This window comes from Typopeltis vanoorti, chromosome 15, assembly GCF_054136105.1.
Source record: "Typopeltis vanoorti isolate ZY-2024b chromosome 15, IOZ_Tvanoo_1.0, whole genome shotgun sequence".
NCBI lineage: Eukaryota > Metazoa > Arthropoda > Arachnida > Uropygi > Thelyphonidae > Typopeltis > Typopeltis vanoorti.
In genome coordinates, this window is record NC_143563.1 from 90,254,854 (window position 1) to 90,269,570 (window position 14,717).

The 14,717-nt window shown below is 36.4% G+C and overlaps 1 protein-coding gene across 1 annotated transcript in view; it reads right to left on the reverse strand.

Annotated features, from left to right (window-relative positions):
* The window catches only part of Invadolysin (leishmanolysin-like peptidase, invadolysin), a 658,154-nt gene that overhangs the window by 103,326 nt on the left and 540,111 nt on the right, over positions 1-14,717 (reverse strand). Inside the window, exon 14 of the mRNA XM_090405783.1 lies at positions 7,931-8,020. Within this exon, the coding sequence (XP_090261909.1) occupies positions 7,931-8,020 (90 nt within the window). The remainder of the gene's footprint in view (positions 1-7,930; positions 8,021-14,717) is intronic.

Consider the following 14,717-nt stretch of genomic DNA (forward strand, 5'->3'; position numbering starts at 1 on the left):
TTCGCATCATCTGCAAACAACTGAATATCCCTTTGCAATCCACTGACAATGTCATTGATATAAAGGTTAAACAATACAGGTCCCAGTACTGAGCCCTGTTAGGAACCCCACTTGTAACCTTCTGTCTCTTCAATATTGCTCCACCAAACACAACTCTCTGATACCTATCAGACAGCCAATCCTGAATCCAGTTGACCAATCTGACATCCAGACCCATGTGCTGTAACTTGAATATCAGCTTACCGTGTGGCACCCTGTCAAATGCCTTTGCTAAGCCTAGGAAAATGGCAGTATATGCCTTTCCCCTCATCTAATGCTCTTGTAACTTTATCATAAATGGCTAGCATATTGCTAAAACAAGAGCGCCCCCTTCACAAATCCATGTTGATTCTCACAGATAACATTATCCTCATCTGCCAAAGCTGTATATGGTCCCTCACTACTTTCTCCAAGATCTTACTAACTACTAATGACAGACAAACTGTCCTATAATTAGACACTTCTAGTCTGCTACCACCCTTATCCAATAGCACCATCTTATCTTCCTTCCATTCCATGGGCACCTTTCCCGCAGCTAGACTTTCATTGAAAAGCCAGGTCCAAGGTATTGTCAGTTCCTTAGCACATTCTCTCAAAACTCCAGTCCCACTGCTTTACTGACAACCAGAGTACTCAGTATTTGAAACACACTTACCTCTAAACCTCGAACCTGCCCTATCCCTGTAGTATTAAAACTGACTCCTCCAGGATGAAATACTCCAATAAAGAGTTCATTGAACAATTCCGCTATGTTCTCTGCATCAGTCACTCTATTCCCATTTTTATCCTGCAATATCATTCTTACATAGTCATTTCTCCTCCTAAAAAATTCCCTAGGATTTTCTTTGGATCTTAGGACCAATCTCCTCTCATATTCCAGTTTCGCCTTCCTTACCATACTAGTCACTCTTCTGGCCTGTGTCTTATATTCTTCATGCATCTTCTCTTCACCTGTCTACTTATATCTCTTCCATAGCCGCTTTTTCACATGCAATTCCTGCTTGATATTGTTTGTCATCCACTTTGCTCCAAATTGTGTCCTCTTCTTCACTTGTGGTATACAACTTACCTTTGCTGCTAACAAATATTCTTTCACAATTTCACACACACTAATGATATCCCAGCCTTCCAATTTCTCCCTCCATGAAACTTCCCGAAGTTGAGGTCTAAGACTATTATAATCACCTGCCTTATAATTCCACATACGTTCCCGTTTCGTTGATACTTCTGCATGTCTATTCATTTTCCAAGTCAAAACCATATGGTCACTCTCTCCATCTGGTGGGAGAGATGTCATCTCTGTTATTATCAACTCTTCTGATGCTATAACGAAATCCAAAACTCTTGAACCTCTTGTTCCCTCTATTACATGTCGCCTAAGACATTTGTCTCTCAAGAATTCTAGAAATTCCATTCCCTTATTGCTACATGCATCTTCCTCTCCCCAATTTATACTACTGTAGTTAAAATCTCCCGTAACAATCATTCTTCTTGCACTTGCCAAACTCAACTGTCTAAACATCTCTTGGTCTCCACCTTCTGTGCTCCTGGGTCTGTAGCAACACCCCAGTAAATATCCTATCTTGCTCACCTCTACCTCACACCATATGCTTTCAAAATCATTAGTGTCAATGCCTTCCAAAGCCTCCACTCTTAGAGGACATAGGTCATCACTTATCATAAGCAGTACTCCACCACCATGCTTTCCCTTCCTATTCTGCCAAAAAATGCTGTACCCAGCGACTTCTATTACTGTTATTATATCCTCTTCTGTCAACCACGTCTCAGTGATCCCAATAATTTTTGGCCTGGCTGCTGTTATCTGCGTGACCAATTCCTCTCCCTTATTCCAGATACTCCTGGCATTAGTATAATGTATAAATGCCATTGTTTCTATACCCAGCATTATCCCCTCTAGACTCCACTGGGCTCAGTGTTACCTGATGTTGTTTCCCTTCTCCCAAGTACCCATTCCCAGAAGATGCTACCCCTGCTACCATCCTCCCTGGGACACACTGACTCGTTCAGAACAGCAATCTCTCCAGATGCCTACGTTCTTCCTCATTCAAATGTAAGCAGTCTCTCGCATACAATTCCTCTCTGTTCTCAAATGCACTCCAAGCATCCACATATTCCAGTCCTCTCTTATCACACATTATAGCTATTATATCATTCAATATTACCGCTCTTTTGCTCAGATCGTCATTATCATACCTAGGAAACACGCACACTATCTTTCCTCTCTCTGTCTTCTTCCATACAGCCTCAAGCAAAAATCTCATGTCTCTCGCTGCCTGACTTACATTACCACTCAAGTCATTTGTTCCTACCATCACGATCATTTCATCCATCCTTTCACCTCTCTTAATTGCCATAGCCACTCTTTCTATCGTTCCTCCTGGCAAACACTCCTCACGCATCCTATCTTGAACACCACGGATCATTGAGTCCCCATACATTATACCTCTTACCATTCCCTCTCTCCTATTGTTTCCATTCTCTCCTCTTCTCTCATTCCCATATGTCTCTCTCATCCCCTCTCCTCTACTGCTCCTATTCTCTCTTCTACCATTCCCATACCTCTCTCTCCTTCCCTCTCGCCTGCTGTTTCCATTCTCTCCTCTTCTAGCATTCCCATTCCTCTCTCTCATTCCCTCTCTCCTACTGTTTCCATTTTCTCCTCTTCTAGCACTCCCATACCTCTCTCTCATTCTGTCTCTCATACTGTTTCCATTCTCTCCTCAAGTAGACATTAATGAAAGAATAAAAGCTTTTTCAGATTTAAAATAAAGAAAAAAATGTATCTAAATTATAATGTAAAATCAATATTTTTGTTTGTAATCATTTTTATTTATTTCTTTTTTATGTAGTATATCTGAGTGAATAAAAATTATAAGTAGAAATAATGAAGTTATGAAATTATTAATAATTTGAAAAAATACTTATACTTACAATTAAAAAGTACTTAATTATAAAAAAACAACAACTTAGGGACATCGCACACATAGTCTTTCGTGCCCTGGGAAGACTATGTGTGCGATGTCCCTAAGTTGTTGTTTTTTTATAATTAAGTACTTTTTAATTGTAAGTATAAGTATTTTTTCAAATTATTAATAATTTCATAACTTCATTATTTCTACTTATAATTTTTATTCACTCAGATATACTACATAAAAGTATATCTGAGTAAAACTACATAATCTAGCCCTGTAGAAAGGAATATGATTGCCCACTTAGGATAGCTACTCCACAGTGAGCAGAGACCATCCTCAGTTCTGTCCTTGTGAACAACAGTGAAATTCCTTATGGAAGGAATCCTCACCGGGTTTTAAGTATGTTTCCTGCAGACTGAAACAGAATTGCTTGTGTTTCTGAAGCAGAATCTTGATATCATCAGTATTCTGGTAAACATCCAAAACTTTTACTATTGTTTTGGCTTTGGTAGACCTGTCTAATTTCCAAGAGGAAATTTGAAAATAAACAATTGACAAACATTTGCCAGGTTTATATTTATCAATTGATTTTGGGAAGTAACTGATGGGCAGTAGTTGATGTTGATGGTAGTAGTGTTGTAGAAAATTAAGTAGCAGTGAAGAGAGTGAGATGTATTTAGCGAAGTAGAGTATAGTGTCCTCTCATGATGAGTCCTTGGACTCGCTGAAGGTGTTATGTAATAGTAAGGATGTCCAGTATTCATCTGATGTATCAGGATCATTTGGTAAGTTGAATTTACTTTCAGTGGATGCTAAAGTATCCATTTTTTCTGGCAGGGTGTCTAGTGGTTGAAGTGATAATCCTTGCCATTAATTTTTTGACCAGCAAGTTCAGGGAGCTCATCCACACCCTACTTCAATGCATATCTGAAGTGGAAAGATGAAAAAACAATTGAATGGGACCATTTTTGAAGTGGTTTCTGGAGTGAGACTAGAGGCTGTGTGACTAATGTGCTCAACAGAAGCAGCACTCACGACCTAAAGTTCAGGGATGGCAAAATAGATATTTTCTTGGCTCCACCTTCTCAGCATAAGAAGATTTCAGGATAGATGAGGTGGTGGCTAACTTCCTTTTTACATCCTGATATGTTTTATTATTTTGTATTTCTCTTTCATCTTTCCACTGCTGCTTCCTGACAGTTGACACACTTAGCTTTCTTTGCAGAGCAAGGTTTGTTATCATGGTCTTTACTTCCACAGTGGGCAGCACTGGTTATAGTACCATGAGGCAGTTTGGGTATGTCAATATTTCTGACATTTAAAGCATCTCAGTGGATTAGGGATGTACAGCCTAGGCAGTTGATACATCCTGCTTTTATAGGTGCTGGAGGCTTAGGTGTATCAAAAGGACGGGTTCCAGGTTGCACATACAACTAAAGCCAGCCTAAGATTTGTTTTACTGCAACTTAACATTAAGTATGATATCATAATAAATTATCTAAGCACAAGTGGAAATATTAGTAAAATTTTAGTAGAATTATTAACTAATTCACAATATTACATTTCAAAAACCTGTGAAAAGCATATCCTTTCCTTGAGTGTTATTACATGGTGATTCAGATTCATTTCAGTAAAGTATGGAAACTACAACCGTGTTAAGAATAATTTAATTTCTTTAATTTCCCAACATTTGTTGCAAAAACAGCCTTATGATAAAGTGCATTATCTTGCTGAAAGAGGCAGAAAGAGGTTAGTTCCATAGAAATGCCACAAAGTAAGAAGCATTAAGTTGTCCAGAATGCCCAGATACCGCTCAGAGTTCAGTTTTTGTGGCACCAAAAGCCAAACCAGGACCACCACCTCCGAATTTCATAGTTGTAGTTATTCACTCTGGTAAGAGATGCTCACCAGGCATCAGCCACACCCATCCATCTGCTCAATAGAGGGTATAGCATGATTAGTCACTCCATAACACACACACTGTACTAGCTCTTTGCACCACTGAAGATGACCCTGCATGTTGGTTCAGGTAATGTGGGGTTTGTATATTGCAGTCCTACCATGGAAACCCATGTTGTGAACCTCGGATCTGAACGTTTTTGTGTGGGTCCGTGTTCCAGTTGATGCCCTGAACTCTGCATTCAATGTGTTGGCTAATGAATGGCCGTTTTTACATATTATCCTTCGTAGCATCCTCCGGTCTTGTTCACCGAGTGTGGTGGGTCATCCACTGCGGGTAATACTTGCATTTGACTCACAAATATCACTGATTATTGATCTGGGATGGCCCAATTTGTCAACAATTTGCTGAACAGATAGACCTACAATATGGCATCCTATCACAACTTCTCTTTCAAGCTCTGTTAGTTCCCTTCGCATAGCAATTTCACCTGGACACATTGCACTGACTTGGGAACATCATATTCCTCCAATTTATACGGACTACAAACATGTGACTTGTTACATGGGACAATGCACCTTGCCCATGAAGGGGGGGGGGGTTCTCTTGACTTCTTTCCAAGCATTGCATGTTTCTATTCCTTCCTGGATATCATTCTCAATCAAACAAGGTTTATTTATGCCAATTATCCTTGGGTTCATTAACTCAATGTCCCAAAGCTTAGCCCTTATATCTTCTTCTTGTTCCTTCCCTCCTCTTTTACCTTGCAGTGCCGAGGATTTTTCTACATTTAACCACTACCGTATCAAGGATAAGGTGAGTCCTATATCTGTAGATGCATGTGTTTCCCCAGAACAGGCAAACGGGCTGGTTTGCCTGTTCTAGGGAACAAAAACCCCCTACATCCGTATGAGACCGGTTAACTCACCTTTAGTTGAAAGAGACCAGATAAAGTTTCCTCACTTTACTGATGGAAATCAAACTCAGGTCTTTCCCACCAAAGGGCTTTATCTATACTGACTGAGCTATGAAGGCCTTTATTTCTTAGTATACAAATTGTAGCCCATATTAAGTCTCTGAAGTCATGCCCATGTGATTAATCACCAGATTTGACCAAAGTCACTCTGTTCTGATATCTCACTATCCTATTACTCTAATTTTTATAGACATTAGACTACATTTCTTTCCCCACTCCAGTAACTCTTGTATCCCTGTTCCTTAATTACTTTCTCATTTTCATGCATGCATGCTGTCACTCTATAAACAGTCTTCACTCCATATGAATATTCCTGATCCCAACACATTTATTACTCTATCATAAAAAGGATATGGTAAGTAGACTACAAGCCATATCTTTTACAAACCAATGCTAACCATCATAAAGAATCCTATGTTCATCAACCCATTAATGTATTCTGTTCGTAATCAACTTCTCCATTACTTTGATTACAACTGCAGATGTACAGATTTGTCTATAATTGGAATTGTCTATTCTAGAACCATGCTTGTGGAATGGTACTAGTTTGCTTCTTACCATTCCTGCTTCCCACTGCAAGACTTTAATTAAATAACCAAGTCATGAGTACAGCTAACACTCTGACTTAGTTATTTCTTTAAAAATATATTATGATATGCCAACTATTCTCATAGCCTTATAAACATCTAACTTGCTCGACACTTGATATACCTCTGATTTTTTCAAATCTAATTCCACTATCATTTGCCTCTTTTTTTTTTTTTTACACATTGCATAGCATCCTTTACACAAGTATGATATTACACTGATGTACATTACATCAGTGTAACGGCTATGGTCACTCTACTACCATAACTATCCAATAAGTGTAATCCTTCCATAATTATTCTTCTGCATAAAGAATATGATATGCAGGCTAGAACAAGTGACACCTTGTCACCTTTCTAGCTGCGTTTTATATTCCTTGCTCCTGTGGGTTGTTGTAATTGAGACAGTCAAGTAGATCTGCTGCTGTCTGCCATGGAGAACATAAATTTGCATCCAGTACTATGAACCCAAGCAGTCTGGCTAAACTAAAAATGCCACTGTTACAAAGCACAAAATCCTGTGGAAGAAAACCAAGCTCTTACACAAGAGTAGATTCCTTATGGAACATTTGTAAAAAATGTCTTGCAGCTTTCTTTATATATTGTCTGAATTTAATCAGATCCAATGGCCTTCAATTATCCTCTCTATGGGAACTATTACTGTATCAACCATCTATTAATTCCAAATTTATTATTTTATTACGGTATGGGTCCTAACTATTACTTTGTTGCTATAAAATAACCAAGAGAAGAATCTCAGGATCTTTAGAAATGACATTGGATCCCAAATACTTAAATCTAAATTCTAGTATCAACTTCTTAGAATATATCCTAGTCACTAACCAAACACATGAACACACACACACACAGTTTATTCAAAAATGCAACACATAACTTTTAAATACTTTTAAAACCATCAGATTCCTGTATAACTATATAATGATTGTCACCCTGTTAATCTTTTACCATTTCTTAGTCTCCTAGTTTTCTTTTTACACCTGAAGTAGCCCTATGAAATTAGGATGAAACATTGTGTTTTTTGAGTAAAGTGATTATTTATATCTTATTTTGGTTTATTACCTTATTAATTCAAGCATATATATGCACACACACACTTTAAAAAAAATTAAAAAGAAATGTTACTGATTGGTTATTGTCTAATTTATGCTATGCTATATTTTAATTGTGTTCTGCTGCTTGTCGTTGTACGGAAGATGTCTATCTTCAATACCAAGGTGAACATTTTACATTATTAGATTAGTTTTCATCTAAGTATTTTTTCTGTCTCAAATTTTGCATAAAAAATGTTGTTAAACCCACAATACTAGTGTACCATTATGTGCTGGAATTTTGGACAAGGACAGAAATTTACTTGATGACTAATTCAACTTTAATAACACTACATAAACAATTGCTGATGAAAAATACAAATGAGATAGTTTTTTACTTATAATAGTTCATGTATTAGAATCTTCAGTCTTAAAGAAAAACTCACCTGAATGTATGGACAGTAATCTGCAAGGCTAACTGACCCTCCATATCTGCCAACATCATGCACAGGAATACCAGGAATATAATCAAAATTCTAGAAATGTATAACCATTTTAAAGTTCATTTCAGATCTATGAATATAAAATATTAGTCTTCTTATCTTGCCTTCTCAAAAGATATAAGCAAATTCAGCCACAAATAAATTTATTTTATCACTTCTAAATACAGACTAATATAAAATTTGAAGCCATTATTGCACACAGTTATTAAATAATAAAAAGAATTTACTACATAATACAGCAGTTCTCTAATAAAATATTAAATTTACTTACTTTAATTTACTTTACTAAAATTTAAATTTTATTTTAGCTTTATGTAATATACGCACACTATTTGGGAAGATATGTAATCATAAAAGCTAAATTAAAATTTTATTAATAGTTTTTCATGAAGATCATAATGTAGTTAGTTTAGAATTATGGATAGTGCAAGAAAGAAATAAAGAATTGTAAGGGGAAACATAGACCAGCCTTCAAACTCGTCAATCTAAAGAAGAGAATATTTCTTTTATGCCATTCACAAACAATTGTATGAGAGTAGCACAGTGGTATGTCAGATAAAATTTTTTTTAGACCTTCAGAGTTTTAGAGCTTAATTTTTCAGAGTTTTATTATATATGGTTTCATAGCTCAACTCTTTCTTGTGTAGAGGCTTAAGTGCTGTGAGTTAAAAATGCCATCACCATACCCTATATCCGAGGCACTTCGGAAAAAATAGCCAAGATACTAAAAAAGTATAACCTACACACAGCATATAAGCCCTACCGCAAACTTGCTACCCTTATCCGTTCTACGAAAGATCAGCTCCCCCCCCCCTCTCTCTCTCTCTCTGCCTGGAGTTTACAAAGTACCCTGTTCCTGTAAGCTTGCATACTTTGGACAGACAGGCAAATCAGCATCCATCTGCCTGGAGGAACACAAGTCGTACATCGTTAAACACAACTATGGCCATTCAGGCTTGGCTGACCATGTTTTGGACACCACCCACAGAGTATCATGGAAGAAAACCACCATGCTCCACCACAGCAAATTCAAGAAAGAGAGACTTTTCTTAGAAGCAGCAGCAGCTCTCAAAAACCAACCAAATCTTAACAAATACGGTTGCATTAAGCTTCTGAAGATTTGGGAAACACTCATCACCAGAGGTCCCACCTTACATTCCAGGCCACCTACTACCGCCCTTAGAGGGCGCTCCACCTAGATAGGACTTTAGTGTCACCCACGTGGTTGGGCTTAGTATTGTAAGTTTTTGTGTGCATGTTACATTAATTGTTTTTGTAATCCCCGTAGATGTCCTAGTGACTAGGACGAAATATAGGAGTATTAAATTCTAATTTCTTTCTTTCTGAGTGTTGTAAAAAATCCATTAAACCTCCAACATAAAGCTCAACTCTTTATGTGCCACCTTTTACAAAACTACTATTTCTTCACAACATGATAATAACATTAGTATTCTTAACTAAAACTAAATTAAAATAATTAATTCATAAAACACAGAATCATGTTCAATAACACTATTTCATTTGCTGTCTATAGTTGTACAGTTCAGTACTTGATGAAAGTGGATTTATATCTGGACTGCAGAGTTTTGTGGATAGAAGAAGGAGAGGTGATATGATTGAGACTTTTAAACTGTTGAGAGGTGGTTACAGGGTTGACACCGGGGAGTTCTTTCGCTTGGTCGAACAGCGGGAAGGAGTCAATGACAAGAGGCCATCCCTGGAAGTTACGAAAGGAAACTATGAGAAAGAGGGTGAGGAGTGGTTTATTTGCATTGAGGGTAGTTGAACCATGGAATGCATTGCCTGATGGAGTGGTGAGAGCGAGAACGGTCAATGCATTTAAGGAGTGGTATGATAGACTTTGTGTTTTCTAGGAGGGACCCCCCCCCCCTCGATGAGTCTTGACAGACTTGTGTTTCTTAGAAAGGACCTCCTGCGATGAGTCTTTTGACTCCATGGAGGCCTGAATAATAATAATAATAATAATCTTAACAAAGTCTTTAATTTTATCTCATTATCTACAGTAGCAGCTCGTGGCTTGAAATTGTGGGGGTGCTGCAATTTTCGAAATATACATACACACTGTAAGTACAGTGTATATGTGTTTGGATAAAATATCAAAATTATAGTAAAAATTAAACATGAAAAGATATTGTTTATTATCAATAAAATTATACAGTCTAGTATAATTCAAAATTATTTAAAAATAAAATATATTCTTTTTACTTAAATAAAAGAGCCAACAGGCTTCACTTCGGCGATGTAACATTATTTAAATTAAAGGGATATTAAATTAAATCCCACATTAGTTCAAAGCTGAATAAGAAACTCAAAGATCGGAATCAAAGAGTAAATAATGTAAAACACATCTCCTAGGAGATGTGTTTTATATTATGGGTAATACTAAGAATAGTGATCAGAACTTTACCCACCTTTGCAACGAGTTGCCCTGGTATTGAACTATATGCTTTAGTTTACGCTACAATCCACCGAATCTTTTATAATTTACCATATTCGGCATGAAACTCTTTGATTCCGATCTTCGAGTTTCTTATTTGGCTTTGAAATAATGTGGGATTTAATATCCCCTTAATTTAAATAAAAATATATTCTTCTTGTTTTGTTTCATGAAAAAATATTGTTTATTATCGATAAAATTATACAGTTTAATATAATTCAAAATTACTTAAAAATAAAATCCATTCCTTTAATTGTAATTAAAGGAATGGATTTACAATTTTTGGTCATTACAATTAAATATTTTAATTGTAATGTCCAAATATTTAAAGAGACGCAGTAAACATGATAAGCACTACGAACACTCTACTACTGGTGCAAACTGCATATAAACAACAGTGGAACTGCACAACGGACAGTGCTGCATTACGCTAATAGATCGCATTTCACTACAACGTGCATATGCTTGCATGCGTAGCAATATGACACTGTCGTAGAAACAGTGCTGCTAGTGTCCTTGCTACAAGATGGATTTTTATTATTTTTTATACAAAATAAGAGAATTGTATAGGATTGTTGATGATAAAATTAAATATTAAAAGCAAATAAAAATAAATTAATAGATATATTTATATATATCGAGAAAAATTGAGGGTGCTGCAGTTCTGCAGTGCCTATGCATGAGCCACCCCTGATTATCTATAATCTCTAGGTACAAAATTAAAGGCCTTAAAAATAGCTTGATATGACCATTGTACTAGTATAGAATTTGTGTTATTTCAAATTCAAGATGTTTGGCATGGTCTGTACATAGATATTATTATTATTATTATTATTATTATTAGGTGACACCTCCAAGAGCAGGTGTCCTCCCTCGATGAGTCCAAAGACTCATCGAGGGAGGGCACCTCATGACTAAATTTCATACACCTGCTCTACAACTCTCAGTCTCCACCACTCAATTCACCAACTACAGTGAACTGCAACTACCACCACCACCATAGTCATCATCTACACCAGCGCCATCTACTGACCACCACTAAAATTTTCACAGACAATTACAAACATTCATGCCCATGGCAGGATTCAACCCTGCAGACTTTTGGCTGGAGAGTGGATATGCTAACCACTTGGCTAACAAGGCCAGCATTAGCGATGAAGGTAGTGAGTTAAACTAACATAACCCATTCTAATACAGTCCACCAATATGCAAATTTATCACAGATCTGGACAAAGAAGATGGGTAGGAAAGATGACTGAATTTCTCTATCATGACGCTGAAGCTGATGATGGATAGATCTGGTGTAAATGAATTGCAAGTAATCCAGCCTGATTGGCCAAGTGGTTAGTGCATTTACTTTCCATACAGATACACTAACCACTTTCCAAGCTGAGGGTTTGAATCCTGCCTTTGGCATGAATGTTTGTTATTGTCTCTATGTGGGAAATGAATTTCATTGTCTAGAGTGCTACCACAACCCTGCTTACTGGTGGTCTGAAGAGACCTGGAAATTTCCATGTTTGATCTCCAGAGAAAACTTTCTGGATTACGTAAACAAATAAATTAAAAAATATAATTAGAAAACCGTTAGCCCATTCACAGTACTAATGTACCAGAAATTTATTACTTTTTGTATTTGGGAATTGCATATACACTTGGTCGTCGACTTACGACCGACTTCCGTTCTGGCTGACAGGTCGTAAGTCGATCTGGTCGTATGTCGGCCATATATTTATTAACAGTATTCTTTAACCTTTCTAATCTTTTTATCATCTTTATAAATTATTTTTATAATCTTTTAAATTTATAATTATGTATATTGTATATAATGTGAAAAATAATACTGTATGTAAACACAATTTTTTTTTTTTTTTTTTTTTAAATAACGAAACCTGTGGTGCGTTCATAATTAGAAGAAACACACGTATAAACCGCAGTGAAAATTATTTAATTGTAAATATTTCATCCTAAGTATCTTAGGACGTCATCAGTACAGTATTTAAACAACATTAGGAATAACATACAGGCGCATGATTACAATAGAATCTCATGAAAACGTGCATAACGTGCTAAAGTAGTACAAAAGTTAGTACATAACGTGCTAAAGTAGTACAGTAGTAATTTCCCATACTTTAGGAATAGTAAGAACGTCGTTGCGGTTTAGGTTTGGTCTGTGTAGTAGGGCTTCAGAACTTTCTTTGTATAAACGTTCATGTTTAAATAAATGTAAAAGTAAAAGTTTATGCCTTTGTAAAAGTTTAGCCTTTTCCCAATGGATCCTATGGTTTGGATTTTCAATTTTGTGTTGAGAGAGGCCAGATTTCTGCGGTTTAAGAAGACGAATGTTGTCTTGATGTTCCGAGATGCTTTTTTGAACAGACCTACCTGTCTGTCCAAAGTAAGATAATTTGCATGAGCATGGAATTTCATAAACACCAGGTAAAATCAAGGGTGAGAATTTGTCCTTAGGAGAAGGTAATAAGTTGTGAATTTGGTTGATAGGTTTGTAAGTAGTGGCAAAATTGTATTTCTTCATAATTTTAGAAAGACGTTCTGAGATGCCTTTAACGTAAGGTATGGGAATCCTATGCACTTCTTCCTGTCTGGTTTGATGTATGCAGAAGTGACTGATGATTTTTTGAGTTGTTTTGGGATTATATCCATTTAGGATGGCTGTATTTTTGATAACTTCTAATTCCTGGTTTAAAGATTCTTCAGAGGAGCAGAATTTGTGACAGGTAGGTCTGTTCAGAAACACATCTCGGAACATCAAGACCACATTCGTCTTCTTAAACCGCAGAAATCTGGCCTCTCTCAACACGGAATTGAAAATCCAAACCATAGGATCCATTGGGAAAAGGCTAAACTTTTACATAGATCTTTATTTAAACATGAACGTTTATACAAAGAAAGTTCTGAAGCTCTACTACACAGACCAAACCTAAACTGCAACGACGTTCTTACTATTCCTAAAGTATGGGAAATTATCATACAAAATTGTGTTAAATAATTGTTTTTTTTTTTTTTGTACTACTTTAGCACGTTATGCACGTTTCATGAGATTCTATTGTAATCATGTGCCCTAACTGTATGTTATTCCTAATTTTGTTTAAATGCTGTACTGATGATGTCCTAAGATACTTAGGTTGAAATATTTACAATTAAATAATTTTCACTGTGGTTTAAACGTGTGTTTCTTCTAATTTTAAACACAAAAATACAATCTAAAATTAATGTAAAAATTAATACAAATGAAATTTACAAAATCAATTTTTTTAATCTTCGCTTGTGCTGGGTTGTGGATCGTCAGGGTCATGTTCTTGAGGTAGGAGATGTTCTCTTGACGAGGAACATGCTGAGCTTTATTTGAACAGTTTGTTTCTTTTTTTCTTCATATATCTCACGATAACAACGCACAGCATCTTGAATGATACGTTCGACCTTTGTGAATCGTTCGACATTTTGGTCCATTGCTTAGAAACTGGCAAGAGCTATATTCAGTTGCAAAAAAGAATCTGATAAACTCTTTGCAGTGAATTTCTTTTCTGGCTCCTCTTCTTCCTCTCTCTCTCGCTTTTTCTTCTGACACTCTCTGTGCTTCCAATTCAATCACCTCTTCATCCGAAAGTTCTTTTATTTCACAATCTAGCAACTCCACTACATCTTCTATTTCACATTCTAATTTAAGATTTTTTGCAAGTTTAACTATTTTTTCTGTAATCACTTCCAGTTCCTCTCCTTTTTCAAATCCTTCAAATGTATTCGCATAACATTTTAGACACGTTCTCCAAATTCCCGACATACAATTCTTTGTTACACATTCCCATGCGGTCGAAATATTCTTGATACACTGAAGAATGTTGTACTACTTCCAAAAGTCTTGCAAAGATAAATAAGCATCAGAATCTATCGCTTCGATGGCTTGTGCAAATGTCGTTCTGAGATACAGTGAGCCTTGAATGCTGAAATAGCACCCTGATCCATAGGTTGAATGAGAGCGGTTGTGTTAGGTGGCATAAAACCACTCTAACATCATGTTGAAGGTCATCCAGATGAGAAGGGAGGAACCAGGGGCATTGTCCATAATCAATAAAATCTTGAAAGGGATACCTCTCTCTCCACACAATATTCACGAGCCTGGGGAATAAAGCTGTTTATGAACCAGTCTTTGAACAGTGCTTGAGTCATCCAAACTTTAGGGTTTGAACGGTAGTAAATGGGCAGTGTGTGCTTGTTGATGTGCTTAAATGTACGAGGATTTTCTGAACGATA